Source organism: Microcebus murinus, unplaced genomic scaffold (assembly GCF_040939455.1).
Source record: "Microcebus murinus isolate Inina unplaced genomic scaffold, M.murinus_Inina_mat1.0 scaf044_hap2_Mmur4.0, whole genome shotgun sequence".
NCBI classification, from domain to species: domain Eukaryota; kingdom Metazoa; phylum Chordata; class Mammalia; order Primates; family Cheirogaleidae; genus Microcebus; species Microcebus murinus.
The window spans coordinates 58,985-81,198 of NW_027438990.1; the positions used below are offsets into that span (position 1 = coordinate 58,985).

The 22,214-nt window shown below is 48.4% G+C and overlaps 1 protein-coding gene across 1 annotated transcript; it reads left to right on the top strand.

Annotated features, from left to right (window-relative positions):
- The first annotated feature begins 14,182 nt into the window (after positions 1–14,182).
- Positions 14,183–19,565, top strand: LOC105865548 (sialic acid-binding Ig-like lectin 8). The gene is made up of 7 exons (XM_075999923.1): positions 14,183–14,711; positions 14,907–15,179; positions 15,396–15,443; positions 16,219–16,476; positions 16,798–16,891; positions 17,226–17,306; positions 17,669–19,565. Exons 1-6 carry the CDS (start codon positions 14,285–14,287, stop codon positions 17,296–17,298), a joined length of 1,173 nt encoding a protein of 390 aa, XP_075856038.1. The 5' UTR covers positions 14,183–14,284; the 3' UTR covers positions 17,299–17,306; positions 17,669–19,565.
- Positions 19,566–22,214: the final 2,649 nt, after the last annotated feature.

A 22,214-nucleotide genomic window follows, 5' to 3' on the forward strand; every position in this document is an offset into this window, starting at 1 on the left:
AACCCTCCCAATAGCTACACCACAGATACACTAACCACACTGCAGATGATGAAATTGGGTTCACAGAGGTCGAGTTATCTGCCCAAAGTGCCACTACTAGAACATGACAGAGAACACAGTTCTCAGCCTGGCTTCTCTGACTGCCAGACACCTGCTGTCATGCGGACTGGAGGCTCAGACCATGGAGCATGTGGCACCGTCAATAGGAAGGGGATAGTGGTGTTGGGTTGGTTTTGGGTGTGAGGAGGTGGCTCTGCCAAGTAGGGGGATCCAACCAGGTTCTGAAAGGAGGGTTCACTGAGTCTCTTGGAAACACTCTAGAACTTTCTGGATTTTAGCCAGTTTGGGATTGTGCATTGAATAGTTTAATAGCAACAATACTACCAAAGATCTTATTGAGTGCTGACTGTGCAGCAATCCTTGCCCCAAGCCCTTTACCAGTAAGCGCTGACTTCACCCTCACAGGTCCCATGGGCCTCCTGCTGCCCAGGAGACGTCCTTGTGTGAGAGCTGGGGGGGCATCTGGGCAGATGTGACTGCAGGGTGGTGAGGGTGGGGGTCCAAGCTCATCACTCCTGGGGTGCATGGAAACCATGTATCTGTGGGGTGTGTGACCCTGTGTGTGTGTGTGTGTGTGTGTGTGTGTGTGTGTGTGTGCCCATGTTCACACAGCCGTGTGCAGGTGTGTGTGTGTCAGTGCGTGTGATGCTATGTCCGTGGGTCTGTGCAGGTCTGTGTCTATGGTGAGCTGTGCCCAGGCGTCTGAGCCCATGACAGTCCTACTGAGGGTCCTGTCCTTCTCCCCACCCCCACCCCTGCTCTAGGGGTTTCAGCTGTGTCCCTAAATGGGACGGTCCTAGACCCTCCCACCCCTGCTCCCAGCTGCTCTTCCCTCGGCCCTGGGAAGGCGGTCAGTGCTCTCTTACCCACGAGCAAGAGGCCCCTCTGCAGGCTGTACCTGGTGCTGGAAAGGTGCACGAGCTGCCTGGGGTCCTGCAGGAGGAAGGTCTTCCCAGAGACGTGGCCGCCCCCTCTGCCCTTCACAGACCCACGTCCCAGGTCCCAGAGGCTTCTGGTCGTGTCTCCTGAGCCCTCTTGGGCTGCCTTTCCTCCCAGGGTGGACTCTGACCAGCAGGGCTGGGGCTTGGGAAAACAGGGCTCTTGGGAGTCAACTCTTATGTTTATGGCTTTATGTTGCCTTCATTTAAATTTATCTACCTTATTTTTCGATTTACTTATATTATTTTTTCAGATTATTAAAAAAACAAAACAAAACAAAAGCTTACTGTTGGGAGAAGCAGGAAATACAAAAAAGCATAGCAAAGACAAGACACAAAATTGCTCATCTTTGTCCTGTTCTTTCGTTTGGTTTTCCTACGCACTGCCTCACCCACTTTTTAAGGTGCCTCATCCTGTGTTACAAGTGGCTTCTTTTCCTCAACAGTGTACTGTTGCCCAGCTTCCTTAAATATTCTCCATGGCCATTCTGAATGTTTGCAGGGCTTGTTATGGACCTGAACCAAGTGTGTATAACCTGTTCCCTGTTGTTGGAGTTTCAAGGTCATCCTAAAATTCACCTTTACGGGTAATTTTTTAGTTTAGGGAAAACAGTGTGTGGTTTGCAGAAGGGAGTGGAGGAAGGGGGAGTTGAGCCATACACAGATGGAACAGTGTCTAGGCGTGTTGAGACCTAACAGATCAAGAGACACAGAGAGAAATAGTCAAGTGACAAGGTCTTTCATTCTGAAATTGGGAATGTGTTTGTATTTTATTTTAATAACAACACGCACTGCTTTTTAAATTATAAAATGAATACATTTGCTATAGAATTTGGAAAGTCCTTCAAAACGAAGAAAATTATTAAAACATTTTAATAATTACTATATATTCATAAATGTAAGAATATTTATAAATCACTAAATGTATAAATATTCATACTCAGTTGGCCCTTGAACAACACAAGGTTAGGGGCACCAAATCATCCGTGCGGTTGATAATCCATGTATAACATAATGACTAATAGGTTACTGTTGACTGGAGGCTTAATGATAACATAAACAGTCAACTAGCACATATTTTGTACATTATATGTATCACATACTGTATTCTTACAATAATGCAAGATGGAGAAAAGAAAATATAATTAAGAAAAATATCAAGAAGAGAAAATATATTTATAATTCATTAAGTGGAAGTGGATCATCATAAAGTCTTCATCCTGGATGTGCTGAGCAGGAGGAGGAAGAGGAGGGGTTGGTCTTACTTCTCTGGGGTATTTTAGGGCACTTAATGGATTTTATGCATTTATGACATAACTAACATTTTCTTAATATTTTTATTGTTAGTAGACTATGGAGTTCATCTGTGAGTTTTTCAAAATTGTTACACTCTGAAAAAATTTTTCCATTGTATTTCTAGGAAAAAAAGTCTGCATAGAAGTGGATCCATGGATTTCAATCTCATGGTTGCCAAGGTTCACCTATATTTGTTCATGTACATATTTTAAGAAATATAAATATGAGAAATACATATAAAATGATTCATTATAATATAATGAATACAATAGTTACAAATCACTTGCCATAATTTGACCACAGAGAGACAAATCCAGCATTTTCCTCTGTATATTTTCAATTTTCATAAGTTACATGTACTCATGCATATATCCTTTTTTTTTTTTTAACAACGTGGAATGACATCATTAAATGTCCTTCTCTATTAGGGCTTCTCAAACTTTAACCCGTAGGTAGGTGCAGGAAGGTGAATCTACATCTCTGGGTATCTAGTGTTTTATAAAATATCTCTGAGGTCTTCTGCTGTACCCTGAAAACTCATAAGAATATTTGCAGCCTATAAAAAATACATCTCCATTGGTTATGATAGGAAAATAATGCATTACTTACCACTGAGGCTACTTAATGGTCCTGCTCAAGTATTTGAGTATAAGTGACGCCCCTAGAAGTTATGCAATCGAATCTTTTGTCTCTGGGTCCTCTGACACTGCCTACCACCACCTGCCCCTGGTCCTGGACTCCCATGGGAGAAGCAGGACTCTGCACCATCACCGTGAATTCCTCATGACTGCATCGCATTCCACTGAACTGGATATGGTTTGAATTATTCAACCAATCTCTAATTGAGAGCATTTAAGTCTTTTCAATTCATTTTAAAGAGACTTTTTTTTTTTTATAATGGTTTTAGGTTCACAGCAAAATTGAGTAGAAGATGATAATTCATTTTCATTCTGGCATTATCAGCTGGAAATAGCATCAGGAGCCACAAGTTAAGAGCTCAGTCCCACAACAGTGCCTCCACTTCAGATGCCAGTTCAATTAGCAGGTTGCTACCTGCACTTCTGATTGTCCAGCTATGAATTGGGGTTCCCACAATCTCATCTTTATGTTGGATTAATTTGCTAGAGTTACTCACAAACATCAAGGAAACATTTACTTACTTCTACTGGGTTTTCTGGTTTGTTAACAAAGGATATAGATGAAGCACCAGATGAAAGAGATGCACAGGGCAAGGCGTGGCAGGTACGGTGTGAAGCTTCCATGACCATGTCATGGACACCACCCTCCAGGAACCTCCACCTGTTCAGCTTCCCAGAAACTCAATGAACCCAGCCCTTTAAGGTTTTCATGAAACTTCTAGGCATAGTTGATTATATGGTTGACCACAGGTGATCAATAACCTTCAGTCCCTCTTCCCTCCCCAGAGGTTTTCAGCTGGAAGACAAACTGAAAGTTCCAACCTTCCAATCACATGGTTGGTTCCCCTGGCAACCAGCACCCCTCCTGAGGCCATCTAGGGGCCCTCCCACCATCATCTCATTAGAACAAAAGACGCTCCTATCATGAAGAATATTAGAAATGTCTCATGGGTTCTGCATCAACCAGGGGCCAAAGACCAAATATTAGAACAAAAAGTTATCCTAGTGCCCCTATCTACCCGGGTTTTAGGAGCTGTATGTCAGGAAGTAGGGATGAAAACCAAGTATGTATTTCTTATATCTCACATGTGTGCATGGGGTGGCAGGAAGTGAGTGTCTATGGAGCTGGTGGGGAATCCCCCAGCTGGTGAGTCCGTGTGAGCCCTTCAAACCCTGAGCATGGCAACTGCGCACGGAAAAGTCTCTTGAGGATATCTCGGTGTCTCAAATCAATACTCAGTTTATTAAAGTTATAGACCACCAAACCTAGTTGTTCTAAGCTTTAAAGTTCAATGTACAAATTCTACATTTGTTCATAGACTTAATACATTTTAATAATAACAGGTTAACCAAATGAATGTCAATAGAAAAAATCCTTTTAAAAAGATCAGTGACATTTATAAAGGTAGTTAATGAAATTCCCATAAATAGGGCCCAGCGTGGTGGCTCACGCTTGTAATCCTAGCACTCTGGGAGGCCAAGGCAGGCGGATTGCTCAAGGTCAGGAGTTCAAAACCAGCCTGAGGGAGACCCTGTCTCTACTATAAAAAAATAGAAAGAAATTAATTGCCCAACTAATAAATATATATAAAAAAAATTAGCCAGGCATGGTGGCTCGTGCCTGTAGCCCAGGAGTTTGAGGTTGCTGTGAGCTAGGCTGATGCCACGGCACTCACTCTAACCTAGGCAAGAAAGCGAGACTCTGTCTCAAAAAAAAAAAAAAAAGAGAAATTCCCATAAACATGTTATTCTGCTTTTAGAAATTTTTGTTTGTTTTTTACTTCAAAATTAGTTTCTGATACATGGCTTGAGTCAGTGTCTAAATGTGCCCATAACCCATGTAGTGTTCACTGTACTGGTTAGCTGGGTTTTTGCCCTTCCCCTCCTCTCCGGAGACTTTTACTTTCCTCTATGTACTTGCCTGCCCATCAGTGAGTTCCAATTTATTAGAGAGTACATGTCGTGTGTGTTTTTCCATTCTTGTGATACTTCACTTAGGATAATGGTCTCCATTTCCTTCCAAATTATTGGAAAAGGCATTAATTCATTTTTATTGCCTAGTAGTACTACCATGATATACATATATCATATTTTGTTAATGTACTTATGAATTGATGGGCATTTTGGTTGATTCCACATCTTTGCTATTGTGAATTGTGCTGCAATAAACATTTGAGTTCAGGTGTCTTTTTATAAAATTACTTCTTTTCCTTTGGATAGATACCCAGTAGTGGGATTACTGGATCAAATGGTAGGTCTAATTTTAGTTCTTTGAGAAATCTCCATACTGTTTTCCATAGGAGTTGTACTAAATTACAATCCCACCAAAAGTGTATAAGAATTCCTTTCTGTCTACATTCATGCCATCATCTAATGTTTTTGTACTTTATAATAAAAGCCATTCTAACAGGAGTAAGGTGTTATCTCATTGTGGTTTTAATTTGCATTTCCCTGATGGTTAGTGATGTTGAGCATTTTTTCAAGTTGGTTGTCCATTGGTCTACCTTCTTTTGAGAAAATTTTGTTTTTGCCTTTTGCACACTTTTTCATGGGGTTGTTGGATATTTTCTTGTTGATTTTATTTCTTTATAGATTTCAAGTATTAGCCCTATATTGGAAGGGTAGATTGCAAATCTTTTTTTCCCATTGTGTAGGTTGTGTATTTACTCGTTAGCTGTGCATAAGTATTTTAATTTAATCACATCCCATGTATTTATTTTTGTTGCTGCTGTAATTGACATGGTGGTCTTGATCATAAGTTTTTTGTGTAGACCAATGTCTAGAAGAGTTTTACCTAAAATTTCTTATCAAATTATATGGTTTTGTGCCTTACATTTCAGTCTTTTACCCATCTTGAATTAATTTTTGTGAGCGGTGGGAGATAGAGGTCCTGTTTCATTCTTCTGTATGTGGCTGTCTCAGTTTTTAAGTGAACATTAACTACACTGGGTACTTCCTGCACAGTGTCTGATTTACATATTGTGGGAGAGGCTGTGAAAGCAGCCACAAGCCCCATGGAGATGGAAATTGTGGAACCAGCAAAAGGTGAAGGGCTGGAAGGCTTAGAAAAATGGCCCTGATTAATGATGATGACATTTCCACATGCAAACCTGTTTCCAGAAAAGGCACATTCCCATCTGATCAATGCAATTGATCTTTCTCAAATCTCAATGTTTCTCAAATCTTCCAATGGGATAATGCCTGGTAAGAGGGGTTTTCTGCATGTTTATACATCTGCTCCTTCTTATTCATCAGAAGGTATTTTTCTATGCATTTCAATTGTCTATGATTACTAAGATGAAATTCTTGTACTTCTCAAGCTTTTATTAACTCATACTGTATGCAAGAAAGTCCCAGTGTCTCCTTCCAGTTCGACAGACAAAGCCCTGGGAAATTCCAGCTTTTAGTGTCAGGGAGATGAGGTGTAAACGGCAAGAAGACTGAAATGGAGCAGCTAGGGAAGAGGAATGAATGACCAGGAGATCACAAGGGTAGGGTCCTGGTGACCAAGAGAACAAGGAACTATAGGGAAGAGAGACTAGTCATTTGTTTCGAACACTGATAATCCCTGTAAGAGAGGGATTGAAAACGACCATTTGAATTTAAGTAAGTGGTATCGCAGTGTATTTGTCAAAAAGAGTTCTGGTAGCCTAGTGGAGATGTATCTTCATTGCAGAGAGTTCAAGAGAGAACTGAAGGGAGGAAGTAGAAACCGTGAGTGCCAAGGACTCTTTTGAGACATGTTGCAGTAAATGTAGAGGCAAGAAATGGGCCTGCAGGAGAAAATGGCTACACTCGCTAAATCTTTGCCATTTCTAGAAGAATCTGACTTCCTGTCTTCAATGACACCACATGAACTTATTTGCATAGGGCTTTTCATTTCTTGTGGTGACTGTATTCCCCTGGCTTCTCAGCGACACTGTGAGCTCCACGAAGACAAGTTTGGGTCTGATAAGACCTTTGTTCTTCTACTCTCTCCTGTTCACCTGCACAGGGTCACAATTTGCAGTTGCATGTGTATCACTACTCTGCTTCTGTCTTCATCTCCTTAAGCACTGGAGGTCACAGGGCCACCTCTGCTTTGCTGCCTGCCTGTGGATTTAGTTCCCAGCACACAGGAGTTCTCAGGGAGCTCTGGGGTTGAGTTCATGGTCAATAAATGTGTCAGCTAGGGAGGTATCTAACTTCTGTTAGACTTCATTTCCCTATCTGTAAAATGGGTAAAATAATAGTGTTTTCCAAAGACATCTCCGTGAGTGTTCAGGAGAATTGGAAGTGAATCAGTAAGTGCTCTATGTGTTCATTAACTGAATAAGTGGACCTTAAGAAATGTTTGATGAAAGCATAGAAGGGTGAAGAAATGTCCTCTCAGAATCAGACTAAGTTCATGGACCCTCTCTGCCTTCTCAAGGTCCCCCTCCCACTGCCCCTCTCTGGCCCCTTCTCTCCTCTCCCACAGGAACACCAGAAGAGGTCCAAGTTCCATAGCTCCTCTGACCCATCAATTTTTGGGGGCTGCCTCTACCATGGGGATGGAGGAGGAGCTGTGTTATGCCTCCCTCAGATTCCCTAGGATGAATCCTTTGGAGGGCACCTCCAGTGACTGCTCAGAGATCAGGATCCAGTAGGAAGTGACAGGTCATTGGACTGAGTGAGAAGATTCACATCGTCTATGGGAAGGGAGACCGAAGTCTGATTCATGGAGATTTAACTCCCCATAGTCAATGTGTTAATACACTGAATTTCCTGCTATATTGATATTATCTTTTGTTCCCAGAGGCCTGGGAACCAATCTATGCTCTTTTATATGCTGAGAGCATGACATTGGGTGAGCTACTTTTCCTTCCATGTCTCAATTTCCTGTTCTGCAAAATGAATGCAAGATGTCCTATCTCACAGGGCTGCTGTGAGGATTAAATAAGGATGTACATGGAAAACACCAGTCCTGGAGCATAGTGAGAGTTTCCTGCATACTGGTTACTTCTGCCTTAGTGACACTTGGTCCAGAGGAACAGTGTGACATTCATATAAACTGTATCCTCAATATGTGAGTCTCAGTGGCTGCTCAAACTCCACCAGTGATCCCTTCCCTGACTTGCCCTCCCACATCATCCCCCTCCACTCCTATTTTGCTCCTTCCAAATTTCCTTACAAGGCCGGGCCTGGTGGCTCCCACCTGTAATCCTAGCACTCTGGGAGGTCAAGGAGGGCGGATTGCTCGAGGTTAGGAGTTCGAACCACCCTTAGCGAGACCCCGTCTCTACTAAAAATAGAAATTAATTGACCAACTAAAAATATATATACAAAAAATTAGCCGGGCATGGTGGTGCATGCCTGTAGTCCCAGCTACTTGGGAGGCTGAGGCAGAGGATCACTTGAGCCCAGGAGTTTGAGGTTGCTGTGAGCTAGACTGATGCCATGGCACTCACTCTAGTCCGGGAAACAAAGTGAGACTCTGTCTCAAAAAAAAAAATTTCCTTACAATTTTCAAATAAGTATTCAATGAGCACCTAACATATGCCAAGCTTTTTCAAGAAGGGCGTACTGAGCAATAAATAAAAGGACACAAAATCCTTCATGAAGCTTAATTTTAATAGTGTGAGAGAATGGTAAAGAATAATTAAGTAGATGATATTCTGTTTATCAGTAATAACAAGTTTGCCCTAAAAAAGACAGTAAAGATAGATAGGGAATAGGGGATGGATACCTCACTATGTTGTCCATGACCTCATCATGGAATTAAACTGACCAACTGTGACCTGAGACCCGTGTTGGCTGTGCAGGTGTGGGGCCCCCAGTGGAGCTGGGCTGGGAGGCCTGACTCACCCCTCCTTCTCTAGACATAACTGAGCTGTGGATACCAGGCCCTGAGGGACAGACGTGGGACATCACTGTCAGCTTCTCTTTGGAAACTGTCCGCTCACACCCCACTGCCTGCCCCTTTGTGTCCTGTCTGCCCCTGTCCCCATGTATGTACCTCCCACTGTCCTGCCCATCCCTGTTCCCTCCTGTTCCCTGTCCCAGTCCTCTGATGGCAGACCTGTCTTAAGCTCCTTGTGATCCCACCACTTAAAAGTTACCTTGTGGCCAGGCAGGGTGGCTTATGCCTGTTATGCTAGCACTTTGGGAAGTTGAAGCAGGAGGATTGCTTGAGGTTAGGAGTTAGAGACCAGTCTTAGCAAGAGGGAGTCCCCATCTCTACTAAAAATAGAGAAATTAGCTGTGCGTGTTGGCATCTGCCTGTACTCCCAGCTACTCAGGAGACTGAGGCAAGAGCATCAGTTGAGCCCAGGAGTTTGACGTTGCAGTGAGCTATGATGATGCCACTGTACCCTACCTAGGACAACAGAGCAAGACTCTGTCTTAAAGAGAAGAAAAAGAAAAAGGAAAAAGAATTACGTGTTAACACTGTACAGTTTTCACCAAAATGTGGTTCCTACAGTATACTAGATCTTTTACCTTTCCCCCTAAGTCTGTGATGTGTATTTCTGCATGTGTATCATCTGCTGTCAGCAAAGCTGGGTTCAATATTCTCAGGGGTTACTAATGTGAATGAGGTTGTTCTGCTTTGGGTTACCGGAGTCCCTGCCCACAACATATGGGATTATAGGAGGCCCCAGAATCCTTCTCACTCTCCTGTTACCCTCCAGCCGCCCCTCCCGCCCCCTCTCCCTAAGGGTGCCCAGAGTGGATGCCTGAAAACACATATATGACCCTGTCACTCCCAGGCTTTCATACTTACAGCAGGAATAAAGTCAAAGTAGGAAAGTGGCCCATGAGACTTTCCTGTCTTTCCCCTTATGGCTGTATCAGTTGTCTCTAGAAAAACAGAACCCATCCCATTATGGGGCACATAATGTACACACATATGTATGTATGTATGCACATGAAAATTTATCCTCAGGGATTGACTCAGGTCATCTCAGAGGCCGCGATATCCCTCCAATCTGCCACCTGCGAGTTGCAGGACCAGGAAACCGGTGGTGTCAGTGCTGCTCGAGGGCAGCAGAAGGCGGGTGTACCAGCCCCATGGAGAAGACGGGAAGGAAGGAATCCTCCCCTGCTCCAGTTTTAGGCTATTGAGGCCTCAGAGGTGTAGGCGATGCCCATCTACCCAACTGATCCTCTGACTCATATGCTAATGTGGTCTGCAAACCCACTCACACACGCAAAGAGAATAAGGTTTTATCTGAGCACCTCATGGACCTATCAAGTTGAAACATGAAAGTAACTGTCCCACTGTCCTAGGAGGCTGATGCTCAGCACGTGCAGACTCACAGACACACAGACAGACTCAATCTCTCTCACACAATCAGAGTCTCTCTCTCCTTCTCTCTCCCAATTCTGGCCCACACACCCACACACTTACACACTCACACAGAAACACACACCTGGACGCTGAGCATTCTGCATACTGAGGTGTTTCCTGCCCTTTGGCCTGGGAAGACGGGGCTCCCATGAACAGGCAAATGGCTCCACTGGTCAGGTCAGAGGGAGCTGAGACAATGTGTTAGGAAAAGCGGAATATTAGGGATGCCATTTTCCTGGATTCTTTGCGTGTCACTGCACACTGTCTTAGACACCTGTGCCACCAATGCATGTGTCACTCTACGGTTCTCTGCTCCCTGATGCCCAGCCAGTGGCCGTTCCCAGCAGCCTCCTTGCAGCCCAGCAGTTCAGCAGCTGCTATGCCTCAGCAACGAGGTGGGCCTGGTGTCAGCTACCATGTGTGAGAGCTGCAGTAGCATCTGGCTGTCCACTGGCACTCAGAGCATTGTGGGTTCTGCTTCAATTTCCTTCTTCTCTTATGTCAACTTTAACCTGGAAGCACATGGGGAAGGAGATTCTGGGAAATGTGCTTCCATCTAGGCTAAGTTGCTGAAGATCAAAGTCTCCACAGGAATTCTTCACTGAAGACTTTGAATTACCCTTTGCAAGTAATCCTTAACACTTTAAATACACCATGTAGATAAATTAGTCAGGCAAGGAAACCTCCAGCTTTCCCTTTTCCCTATTAGCAATGATTCATGGGGCCACTGTTTTAGTTATCTACTGCCGCACATCAAACCATCCCCAAACTCAGTGGCCAATGCAATCTTTTCACTGTATGTCTCAGTGCTGCAGCTTGGCTGGGGCTGAGCCGGGCAGTTTCATTACTAGATTTTCTTTGGACTCTTTCAGACAGTTGCATTGAAGTCATGTCCTGGACTAGGGCTGGACATCTGACAGCTCAGTTCTATTGCATGTAGCACGTCTGTTTATAAGAGTGCCCTGATATGCTCACACAGAAGCTTTGGTTTCCATGGAAGACCAGAGCATCTTGTCCTCCACATCATATGGGTCAAAGCAGTCACGAGTGCAATCCAGACTGAAAAAGAGGGGACAATAGTAATAATGAACTCCATCGTGTAATGAAAGGGATACTTTCTTTGCACTGGGTGGACTGGCGTTGTTTGGGGCTTTATTTGGATACAAGTTCCTACAGCTGCTCGGGGGCCTGAGTGTCAGATGCCTCCTCTATCTGTTGAGGGGGATTGCTTCTCTCCGTCAAGGGTCTGGACAGCATGAAGTGGAAATGTGTGTAGAGACTGCACAAAGCCTTCCCCTTTTCTGCTGCAGGGATTCATGGGTTCCAGGACAGTAACATCCACAGTGACTGCCTGGGAGTCCCTACTGTGTCTCCTCTGCCCTTTCCTTCCTGAGAACTCACCATCCACTCCAGAAGAGCAAGATCCCCCCATCACCTGTCTGTGCCTCCCCATCACAGCCACCCACCCTCTGACCTTGGAAATGTCAGGTGATTTGTCTGTCTCCAAAGCAGATGTTGCTCTGATCAAAGGCTAGGACTGGGTCTGTGCTATTCACACCTTTCCCAGAAATGTCGAGGCATAGCATTAATGCTTAGTGCCTGGCTGTTGAGTCAATGCATGAATGAATGAATGAAATTTCTTCTCTCATCATATCAGAGAAACTTGACAATTCTTCCCTGTCTAATTAAGGCAAGCTTCCCCTCTCCCAGCCCCGTCACTCCTGGACAGACCAAATTTGACCAAGTGTCTCCTGAGCAGATAGTTGTACATGAGACAGGGCACCCATCTGATTTGGGCAATTCAGTGAGAACCTTAGTCCACTCAGGCTGCTATAAAAAATATCACAAAATGCATTCTTCCTTTAAAGAATAGAAATTTATTTCTCACAGTTCTCCAGGCTGGGAAGTGTGAGATCAAGATGCCAGCAGGTTTGGTGTCCCAGGAGGGCCTCCTTCTCTCTGTGTTCTCACGTGGAGAACGGTACAGACAAGCCCTCCTGGTCTCTTCTATAAGGGCACAAATCCCATTCTTTAGGGCTCACTGTCATGATCCAATCACTTCCCGAAGACCTCACCTTCTGAAACCATTGCCTTTGGAGTCAGGATTTCACCATATGGATCTGGGAAGGGCGGGTCACAGACATTCTGGTCATCACACTTGTCATTTGGGACCTCAGTGCCTTCTCTGCATATTGGGGAAGCGGGGCCAGAGGGCCTCCCAGCCCTAGTGGGTCATAAGTGGATCATAAGTTCCTCTTTGGCACAGGGTTAGAGTCTCTGTGGTGTCCCTATGACTCATCTCCCTTTTCTGAATCTCTCATTAAATTGCAAATTGGGGACTCTGGGAAACTGAGAAGCCACAGCACAGCCCTTCTGACCACTGCAGTGCTGCAGCTTCCCTGCTGGGAAAGAGAGAAGGACAGGAGCTGGAGGGGAATGAGGCTGCAGGAGGTGACACCAGCTGGAGATGCAGGAAATGGTGGTTGGGGCGGCTGTGCCTGCTCACACCCTGCACTGTCCCTCCTCAGTCACAACAGCCCAAGGACACCCCAGGGAATGGGCTGTCAGAGCACAGCAGGGGACAGGACAAGCCATGAGGGTGAGTGGAAGAAAAGGCTGTAATTTTCTACGTGTAGAAGGATTCAAGAAAACATTCTCAAGGCCACAGGATTCCAGGCAGCATGCTCAGATGTACAATTAATAAGAAAAGAAACCTGGGAGATAATTAGCATTACTGTGGGGCAGGACCCCTCCAGGAAGGAGTGGCGCTTGGCCACAGCAAGGGGGAAAAATGGGTGGTCCTGGGTGTTCATTTCTGTAAATCACTGAGAGGTTTATTTGTGGTCACTTTTGTCTATGTGTCTAGTATTTCCCCTCAGAATAAGTTTGAATAAAATCAACCCAGGTCAGTTTTTTCCCCTTCAGAACTTCCCTCACTTCCAGCCTCCACCCACAGTTTAAAATCATCTTGACTTGAATTCCAGTGCAAGTTTCTTCTCCCCCTTAACTCTGACTTCCCTGAGGGTGGGCAGCCCCAGGGCTGGTGTTCCTGGCTCCCTGTCTCCCCTTCCCGGGGACAGTCCCGGGAGCAGAACCTGCAGCAAAGCCCTGGTGGCCGGGGACCCGACATGCTCTGGAGGAGCCAGAAGTGTGGCTGAGTGAGGTGACAGTGGTGACAAAATCTGACCCTATGCCCAGAATGTGTTGACGAAAAGAGAAGTTTCTACCCTTGTAAAATCGTTCCCTTCCCTTTCTCACTTTCTGTCTTGTAAAATCGCACTGAACAACAATGGCAGCCTCAGGTTCTCAGGACTCCCGTGAGCCGGGCTCCCTTCTGGTCCCTTGTGGAATCCTCAACCGTGACCCCCATGTGCCTGTGCTCAGTCCTCCTGACGCTGCACCTGCAGCCCAGGGGGAGCCACCCCCACCCTGCCTCTGTGTCACTCGTGAACCTACTGTCACAGGGAGCGCAGAGGTCAGGTGATTCACTGTCTCCCCCTGGACGGTGACTCCATGAATACAGGATCCGGGTCTGCTGTGCTGACCTCCATTTGCAGAGAGGGGACGGCCACGCGTGGTTGCTGAGTGGGGAGGAGGCTGATGCCACCCCGCCTGGTCCTCCCCCAACACCATGTCCCTGAGCCCCACCCCTGACTGCCACAATCACCCATATCCTGTGATTCAAGGTCTGGCCAGGTGGGACCTATTGTCACCTTCAAGGAAAGGTACCCCAAAAGGAAGGGTGTTGTCAGGGAAGCAGGAGATATTCTTTGGCTCTTCATGGGGTGGGAACTTGGGTGAATCTAGCCCTTTCTAGGCACAGGCTCCCCAGGAGTGGACGTGGGTGGTGACAATTGATCTGGGAGTCCTGCCCTGGCCCTGACAGTGTCAGGGTGTGAAGTTCCTCTCTGAGGAGGGTCACAGTTCTGACCTCACTCCCGTCTTCCTGTGGGGCCTCCTCTAAGTCCTGCAGCTCTCAGTTCCCGAGAGAAGAACCCCGAGGAGCAGACTGTCCCCGGCGGCCCTGGCACCTGCGCCCAGACATGCTGCTGCTGCTGGCCCTGCTCTGGGGGATGGCGGGGGTGGAGGGATGGGGAGGGGACAGGGGAGGTTACAGGCTGCAAATGCAGAGTGTGGTGACGGTGCAGGAGGGCATGTGTGTCCGTGTGCCCTGCTCCTTCTCCTATCCCTGGTATGGCTGGAACCACTCTGACCCTGTTCATGGCTACTGGTTCCGGGAAGGGGCCGATGCATTCCATGGTGCTCCCGTGGCCACAAACAACCTAGCTAGGACAGCGCAGGAGGAGACTCAGGGCCGATTTCACCTCCTTGGGGATCCCAGCAGGAACCACTGCTCCCTGAGCATCATAGATGCCACAAGGAGGGACCAGGGTTCATACTTTTTTCGGATGGAGCGAGGAAGGTTGAAATGGAGTTATGCACAAAACAAGCTCTCTGTGCATGTGACGGGTAAGGCTCAAGCTCCGGGGGTGCCCATAGGGGAGGTGGTGGGGGTTACAGGACAGGGCTGGGCTTGGACCCCTGGTCTGAGAGGGGCTGGGGGTGAAGCCTGTCGGGCTCAGGGGAGGAGCTGGACCAGAGCCTGCGTCCTCTCAGGGCTGCACCTCGGACCCTCCTGACCCTGTGTCCCCCTATTTTCTGCAGCCCTGCTGCCCGACATCCTCCTCCCGGGGACCCTGGAGTGCGGCCGCCCCAGCAAGCTGACCTGCTCTGTGCCCTGTTCCTGCCAGCATCAGACACCCCCCATCTTCTCCTGGGTGGGGGCCTCTGTGTCGCTTCAGAAACGCACCACTGGCTGTTCCTCGGTGCTCACAATCACCCCTCAGCCCCAGGACCACGGCACCAGCCTCACCTGCCAGGTGACCTTGCCTGAGGATGGTGTGACAAGAACAAGGACCGTCCACCTCAATGTGTCCTGTGAGAGCTGGGCTGGGAAGCCTGGGGTCCTGCTGGGGTCCCCATTGCAGTGGGATGGGGTCAGGGCTGCACACGGGGTGTGGGGACCTGGGTCCAGGTGGGGAGGCTCAGGAGGACTTGGATCCACCTTCCCCCCTGACATGGCTCCTGGGGACAGAGGTAGCATCCACCCAGCCCTCAGCAGTGACTTGGGGCTGCTGTGTCTCTCTGCCCCAGACTCTCCTCAGAACTTGACCGTGACTTTCCTCCGAGGAAATGGCTCAGGTAGGACGGGCCCTACCTGGGTTGTGGGTGCAGGGCCTCTTCCATCAGGGCAGGCGCGTCCTCCTCACCTGGACCTACCGGGTCACCTGGGCCCCCCTTGCTGGTTACCCCAGGGCTCCTCCCTCCCCTCAGACACCTCCACAACCCCTTGGCCCACAACAAGGACAGGGCGACACTCACAGCAGAGCCGACCTTCAGGCCCTTTGTCTTCCATCCCTGAACACTTCCTCAGCCTCCTGTGTGTATTTCCCAATAGTTTATGTACTAGAGGCCCATTCCCTCCCCAGAACCCACCGGGGTCCCCACAGGCTGCTCCGAGCCTTGGTCTGTTCACCTGCAGGACCTCAGAGGTGGCTTGACGTCAGTAGTGCAGCCTGTCCCCGTGCTTCTGTGTGACTGTGTGGTGTCCCCCTGCATGGGTGGACCCTGAGTGTATATACATCTTATGCTAATGGAAAATCATGGCATTATTTTATCCTACCACAGACACACTGCAAGGAATATCTTCTATCTCCTTTCACATGTGTGTGTTTGTCTGTCTGATAATTCCTATAAATGATATAGACAGGTCCTGAGTTTTCTTTAATATTGAGAAATATGACCAAGTGTTTCTGGATTGAGGTTGTACAATTTACATTTACAACAGGGAGGGTTGACAGTGTGTGTTTTCCTCCACTGCAGTCCCTGTCTGCTCCCCTCACCAGTCCCTTTCTCTGTCCTTCCTTCCTGTCTTCAGATCTCTCTGTCTCTCTGACCCTTGTCTCTTTCTCTACAGCACCCACTGATCTTGGGAACGGCTCATCTGTGTCAGTCCTAGAGGGCCAGTCCCTGCGCCTGGTCTGTGCTGTCAGCAGCAACCCCCCTGCCAGGCTGAGCTGGACCCGGGGGGGCCTGACCCTGTACTCCTCTCAGCCCTCAAACCCTGGGGAGCTGGAGCTGCCTCGAGTGCACCTCAGGGATGAAGGAGAAGTCACCTGCCGAGCTGAGAACCCTATGGGCTCCCAGCATGTCTCCCTGAGCCTCTCCCTGCAGCGTGAGTGTCAGGGGCTGCACACCAGAGCCCAGCCATGACCTGCAGCCCCGGGTCACCAAGCAAGCAGCCCCTGGGCTCAGTGGGGTCAGAGGGCTGTGCCCCGCTCAGGGTCACACTCAGCTGTGTGCCCAGAGAGTCCCCGGGGCCAGAGCCCTCCGCCTGCTGTGGTCCGTCTGGGCAGGGTGGGTCAGCCCTGTGCTGAGGTGGCCCCACACCCAGGGACATAGTGAGGCCTGGGGAGCCCACAACCGAGTCCCAGTAAGGGAGGAAGGACGTGGACTGTGGTTTCGAGGGGAAGCCGGCTCACCCCACTGTCCACAGGGAAACCGGGGCCCATGGCAGAGGTGACTCTGGTGGCCGTCGTGGGATCTGCTGTGAAGATCCTGCTTCTCTGCCTGTGCCTCGTCTTCCTCAGGTGAGCACGGCCTGGGACCAAGGGGAGGGGTGGGAGGGCTGGGGACACGACCCTGATCCCCACGCCCTGTGCTGGAGGGACCAGAAAGGGGACAGGGCCTGGGCCAGCAGGGCTGAGCGGGGGGTGAGATCCCACGCGGCTAGTGGTGTCTGTCCCCAGCTCTGGACAAGGGTCCAGGGGGGACGTTCTTGCTGTCATCGAGGGGGCCTTGGGGCCTAGACCTGCTCTCTCCTCCTCAGTCCCCTCCTGCCCCTGACAGGGCCCAGGGAGGTGAGGCTGCTGCCCTCTGCACCCCGGTCCTGCCCTAATGACAGGCCCTGGTCTGTTCCCTCAGAGTGAGGTCCCGCAGGGGGAAGGTGCACCGGGCAGCAGGGGGCATGGAGGATGCAGACACTGTCACGGGATAATCCCTCAGGTGAGTGATGTGGCATCTCAGCACCCACAACCCACTGGACACCTCCTCTGTGATGGCCTCCAGTATTGCTCTGGTAGCATGGCCAAGTCGAGCACTCCATCTCGTCCCCGAGCCCCCTTGTCCTGCTGGGTCCCCCGTCCAGCTGACGACTGGGTAGCTCAGTCTCTATATGCAGATCCAGGGTGAGGTTCCCCACCTTGACCCCCTCCCCCACATCCCATGGGTCACTCACTCTTGTCCCTCCTTCTCCTGAGCTCGGCTCATCCTGAGCACTTTTCTCCACCAGGCCCTGGTCATTCCTGCAGCCTCACTTCCTCCCTGCTCCCTGAGTCCACCCCACCCCTGCCTCTGTCTCTCCCCAGCACAGGCCTCCAGACTGGGCCTCCAGAAGTGTCCTCGTTCAGCCCTGTGCAGTGCGGATGGCCGTGCCTCCCCCATTGCTGGAGAACAAGGTGCAAATGCCATGGCCAGGACTGGGGACCTCACAGGGTCTGTCCCCAGCTGGACTGTCCTCCTGATCCCTCCCTCCCTGCATCTCCCCACGTGTCCCCACAACCCCTAGGTCAAGCCCTCTGTGACTCTGAGGCTTTGCATGTGCAGTTCCTCCTCCTGAAATGCCCTTCCCTTCCCACCCCTATCTCTGCCAGCCCTGGCCACCTGCAGGCCCCGTCTCCACTGTCCTCCAGGTGTGTGTGTGTGCGTGCGTGTGTGTGTGTGTGTGCGTGCGTGTGTGTGTGTGTGTGCGTGCGTGCATGAATCTCATGTGATACAAACTGGAGGGTGGGTCACTCCATTCACTAACAGACGTCCTTGGTGGCTGCTGGTGTCCCCTGCGCCGTCCCAGCCCTACTGTGCATGCAGGGCGCGTCCGCACATGCATCCTCAGGTCCGTCATCGGGAGCTGTTGCTCTGCAGACTGGATGGAAAAGGGTGAAAATGAATAAAGAATGTGAGGCCATGCTGAGTGGCTACCTGGGTTAGAGAGAAAATAACTCAGAGAAAGGAGAGTACGACACACTGGGGACAGTTTCCGTGTGACGTGTGAGGAGGTGGTGTCTGGGCACAGGGTGAGGGCGGTGAGAAGTCAGGCTGTGCGTGTGAGTCAGGAAAAGCGTCCCAGGAGGAGGGAAGAGAGAACAGTGAGCGCAGTGCTCAGAGGCAGCGGCAGGCTGGGTGCTGGGGACTCTCTGGGTCCTGTGTGTGATAGCAGAGGCGACAGGAGGAGGAGCAGGGGGAGAACGGTGCTGACACCCAGGAACCCAGAGTCTTTGGGGACAGCAGAGACAGGACTGCACTTGCACCGTGACAGGACCTTGGCTGCCCTGGTCAGGGAGACTGGGAAGGCGCCATCAGGGGGAGGGACGGTGGCTGCAGCAGGGGGGCAGGGCCGGGGTGAGCACGTGATGTGGGACGTGTGGTTGGTCACGCTCACAAGGTTTCTGATGGGCGTGGTCATCAGGGGACTAGAAAACACGGATGATCCAGAGTCATACTCTGAGCTCCTGGAAGGGAGCTGTGTCCACAGGGGCTGCGGAGGGAGGGCTTTGCAGGGCAGGGTCAGTCCTGACAGTCCACCTGGCGTCAGAGTGGGGACATCAGGGACACAGCTAGACACGTGTGTTGGCAGCTCAGTAGGAGACTCCAGGTGGAGTGTTGTGGGCATAACACGGCAACTGACGAGGGAATGAAAGGGGTGACATGAGTAAGTAATTCCTCATAAATCACAAGCAGCATTAGTCTAAATCAGCAAGTGCCCTTGTGCATATATATGAAAATGACTGGAAGCAGGGACTTGATCACATGCTGGCAAACCCATGTCCATGGCAGAATTATTCACAATAGCCAAGAAGTGGAAGTGACCCAAGTTTCCAGTGACAGATGCATGGATACACAAAAGCATGTCTAACTGAATACAAAATACTATTCTTCCTTTTAGAAAGGACTTTCTGACACATGCCACCAAATGGAAGGACCTTGAGGACACTGTGCTAAGTGAAATTCTCAGTCACCAAAAAAACCAGAACTCTGTGATTCCACTTCCTTGAGTGGAAGTAGAAACAGAAGTAGAGCAGTGGTTACCAGAAAGTAGGGGATGGGAAGACTTAGGGAACTGTAGATAATGGGGTGGAGTTTTGGTTTTGCAAGACAAGAAAGCTCTGGAGATGTGTTGCACAACATTGTGAATATACTTATTACCACTGAACTCTGTGCTTAAAAATAGTTAAGATGCATATTCTATGTTATGTGTTTTTTCCACAATTAAAATATTTAAAAAACAAATAATGTATTTTATTCCTTTAAAGGAGCAAAGTAGGAAAACCACATGCAAAATCATCTGATAAACTTTAATACCAATTTGTGATTAAAATTCTCAGTAATCTGGAAATAGCAGAGAACACGTACTTTCCAAGGATGAGATCTGCAATATCCCACTTTGATCTGTGTTGTGGCCTGATTATAGGACAGAAGATGGACATAGAACATAAAAATAATAACACAGACACATATGGGCATGAAATGACTTGAATGTCTAATATATTGGTCGCTTTATTTTTATATTTTTTAGATTTAAGTTTTTTTTGTATGTGAGCATTTTGGCATAGTAGCGATAACTGTTAATTTTGGAGCTGTTTCATCAGGTAATAATTTTGTATGGTCTCAGACCTCGAAACGGTTACTTGAGGCGCTAGTGCCAGACATGACTTAAAAGCCAAGGCCGAGAAAAGCAATGTTAAATAATGCAGCCATCAGAAGGACTTTGTGTGCTTTTTTTTTAGCCAGCGGCTCTCTCTCAGCCAGTGGCTGACCCCTATGGTTGTGTGTGTCTTAAGTCACTTTTTCTCTGAGCAGTCTTATCTGTCATTGATTATTAACCTTCAAACGGGGGCCAGGTTTTGGGAGTGTTTTCTTTATTAAATCGGCCTCCAGACTCCTACCACAGGGGCCCTCCGTGTGGGAGCCGGGCAGCATTTGCTTACATGCAGAAACTCAGGCCTCTTATCATGTCACGAGGCAGCAACCGTGTCTGAAGAAAATGCTGACTATCGTTACGTCATGCAGCACCCGTACATTACAGGCTATAGGGAACGATTAGTATAAGGCATAACGCCAGAATCAGCCGCCAACAATCTGACAGACTGAGAACTGACGGAGAACTGACCTTTCTCCCCTAGGATTGGAAACAAGGCAGAGTGGCTGCTGTCGCCACTTCTAGGAAACATATTGCAGCCTCTTCCCAGTGCAATAAAAACAGGAAAAGAAAGTAGAGCTATTCAGATCTTAGAGGAGGAGGTCAACCTGTTTTTATTCACAGACAACATGATTGAGTACAGACAAAATCCACAGTTATCCACAAAGAAGCTACTAAACCAATAAATGACTGATGGAGGTGGCAGCATATTGGTTCAAACTAGAAAATTCTATTGGATATCTACATGTTAGCCAAGGACAATTAAAAATAAAATATTTTTTAAAAGTACACTTTAGTATAACATTATATACATGAAATAAATTTCAAAAATACATGTAAAAACTTTATTTGAAAAATACAAAACATTGCTGAGACAAATGAAAGGAGATCTACATAATACATATGTCCTAAATACATATATGTTTATACACACACACACAAACACACACACATGCAATGTTCAAGGAGGGGAAGACAATATTCTTAAGATCCCAGTTTTATCCAAATTGATCCATGCATTCAAAGTAATTCAAAGAAATTTTCCAGAAGAGCTTGTATAGAAATTGGCATGTTGATTCTAATATGTACATGGAACATCAAAGAACTAGAATGTGCTAACATTGTGAAAATCTCCACTCAATCCATTTAAGGAGACTCCCTGAATCCCCTGTCCCGTCTCCCAGGAACCCACTTCCTCCACAGCCCCCACCTCCCAGCAGGGACAAGTTCTCCTCATCCAGGGACAGGAGCTGTTTCCCAGCAGAGCCTGGGCTCCCTGTGGGACAGTGAGGGCAGCACTGGGTCTGTCACACTCGCCTCCTTCTCTCTTCCCCAACTGAGGACAGGGCCCTGTGTGTCTGGAGGAATGAATGACACAGTAAGTGAAGGGAAGGTGGCCTCCCGCTACTACAGGAAACAGAAATATCACCTAAGGATTGAGAAAGTTTAAAATTTAAGAGGACAAATGATGGCACTATGCAAGCAGTAAACAAAAGACAGTTGGTGGCACTTTCCTAATATCAGATGATGAGTCGCAAGGCAAAGTGCTTTAGCACAGATGAAGAAAGAGAACTTTATAAAGATCAAAGCTTTAAACATCAGAATAAGATAAAAATTCTAAGTATGTGTGCATTTATTCATGAAGTTTTAAAACACAAAAACACCCATATTCACAGAGTCACAGCTGCTGTCGTGAGGGGCTCCAGGTGCCGGGAGAACTCATGTTTCCCCAGCTGGACGGTGAGTCCATGAGGACAGCGCCCGGGTCTGCTGTGCTGACCTCCATGTGCAGAGAGGGGACGGCCACACGTGGCTGCAGGAGGGGAGGAGGCTGCTGCCCACCCCGCCTGGGCCTCCACCACGGCCATGTACCTCAGCACCACCCCTGACCCCACAAACATCCCCAACCTGTGACTCGTTGTCCGGCCAGATGGGTCCCATTATCATCTTCCTGAAAATGTCCCCTGAGGGGAAGGACTTTGACAGGGAGGCAGGGGATGTGTTTGGGGACTGCATGGGGTGGGAACATTCGTGACTGTCATCCTGTCTGGGCACAGGGTCCCCAGGAGTGGACATGGGTGGTGACAATTGATCTTTAGGTCCTGTCCTGGCCCTGACAGTGTCAGGCTGTGAAGTTCCTCCTCTGAGGAGGGTCAGGGCTCTGATCTCACCCCCGTCTTCCTGTGAGGTCTCCTCTAAGTCCTGCAGCTCTCAGTTCC